The sequence below is a fragment of the Ceratina calcarata genome, unplaced genomic scaffold, assembly GCF_001652005.2.
Source record: "Ceratina calcarata isolate Rehan_Ccalc_2016 unplaced genomic scaffold, ASM165200v1 scaffold3099, whole genome shotgun sequence".
Taxonomy (NCBI): Eukaryota; Metazoa; Arthropoda; class Insecta; order Hymenoptera; family Apidae; genus Ceratina; species Ceratina calcarata.
Genome location: NW_017153550.1, coordinates 1,447 through 3,139, shown reverse-complemented (window position 1 = coordinate 3,139; position 1,693 = coordinate 1,447). Strand labels below are relative to the sequence as shown.

The 1,693-nt window shown below is 39.6% G+C and overlaps 1 protein-coding gene across 1 annotated transcript in view; it reads right to left on the bottom strand.

The window, feature by feature from the left end:
- Positions 1 to 66: 66 nt before the first annotated feature.
- Positions 67 to 1,693, bottom strand: part of LOC108624406 (trichohyalin-like) — a gene marked incomplete at its 3' end in the record, with an annotated part of 2,880 nt that continues 1,253 nt past the window's right edge. The window contains exons 2-4 of the mRNA XM_018023670.1: positions 1,315 to 1,660; positions 295 to 1,230; positions 67 to 210 (exon numbers count right to left, since the gene is read on the bottom strand). Coding sequence (XP_017879159.1) covers positions 67 to 210; positions 295 to 1,230; positions 1,315 to 1,660 — 1,426 coding nt within the window. The remainder of the gene's footprint in view (positions 211 to 294; positions 1,231 to 1,314; positions 1,661 to 1,693) is intronic.

The window sequence follows — 1,693 nt, the reverse complement described above, 5'->3', positions numbered from 1 at the left end:
ATACCTTCCTTCTATCTACCTTATCAAAGGCAGACTTCAGGTCAATGAAAAAGGCGAAAATCTTACCTCCTTTCTTTTTAAGCTCTTTTTCCACGACGTGCTGTAATATATAAACATTATCCACTACACCTCTATGCCGTCTGAATCCTGCCTGCGTATCATCCAGACTCTGTTCATCCTCCAAATTTTTCTTAATTCTTTCATTTAGTACTGCCGCATAGATTTTATATGCTGTATTCTTTTTGGCCATTATCACAATATCGTCCGCATACGACAGCGAGAAAATTGACTTACTCCCTATATTTATACCTCCCCATCCCGCCTTATTCAACTCTTCCTCTAAATCTGCCAGAAATGTTATAAATAGTGTAGGACTTAGAATACATCCCTGCCTTACCCCCTCTTCTGTCCAGAATTCCTCTGTCATCCCATTCTCTAGTCTTATCGTGTTTCTTGTCTCTTCGTATATTTCTTTTGTACGCTCTATCAGTCCTTCTCTTATTCCTCTTTCCCTCATGGCTAGCCATACCTTCCTTCTATCTACCTTATCAAAGGCAGACTTCAGGTCAATGAAAAAGGCGAAAATCTTACCTCCTTTCCTTTTAAGCTCTTTTTCCACGACGTGCTGTAATATATAAACATTATCCACTACACCTCTATGCCGTCTGAATCCTGCCTGCGTATCATCCAGACTCTGTTCATCCTCCAAATTTTTCTTAATTCTTTCATTTAGTACTGCCGCATAGATTTTATATGCTGTATTCAACAGCGTGATTCCTCTGTAATTTTCCACTTTTTGATAGTCCCCTTTTTTATGCAGTGGTACAATTACTCCTCTTCTCCACTCCTTAGGGAATCCCTCCCCCTTCCATACCCTTTTAATGACTTTCTTGATCCTGTCTCTTGCCTTCCCTTCACTTAGAATCCACGCCTCTGCTGGTATTCGATCACTTCCTGCTGCCTTCCGTCTTTTTAACTTTGCTATTTGCCCCTCAATCTCCTCATCTGTAATCTCTTCCTCACTTTCCACCTCCTCTACCTTTCTCCTCTCTCCATATACTCTCCCTCTTGATCCGCTTAATTGCTTCATGAAATAATCCAACCATTCTTCTTCCTTAATCTCTGCTCCTATCCCCCTCCTCTTCTTCCTTTGTTTATTAATGTATTCCCAAATCTGACTGTCTGTTTTTGCTTCTCTTATTTCTTCGAGTTCCTTTTCTCTTTTCTCCTCTATCTTCTTAATTTTTAATTTTCTCAGCTCCTCCTTTATCTTCATAAAATCCTCTTTTGTACTTTTACCCTTTTTCCACTTACCTAACGTCCTTCTTACTTTTCTCTTTAACCTTGTGCATTCCTTGTCCCACCACTTCGTATTCCCTATCTTATTCTTCGTCCAGCTCCTTTCCTTCCTGATCATACTTTCTTTGATACAGTTTTGTAAATCCTCCCATTCTTCGTCCACTGTTCCTTGCCTATATTCATGTTCCTCACATTTCTTCCTATAATCTTCTATGCTTTTCTCATCCCACTCAATATATTCCATTGTGCCTTCATCCTGCGCTATTTCTTCACTTTGCTCCTTTCCTATATCCACCTCTGCTGGCAAATGATCCGATTCTACCCTTTCCCCTATCTGAAACTTTCTAACTTCTAGTAATGCCTTCGTATTAGTTATTACATAATCAATTACTGA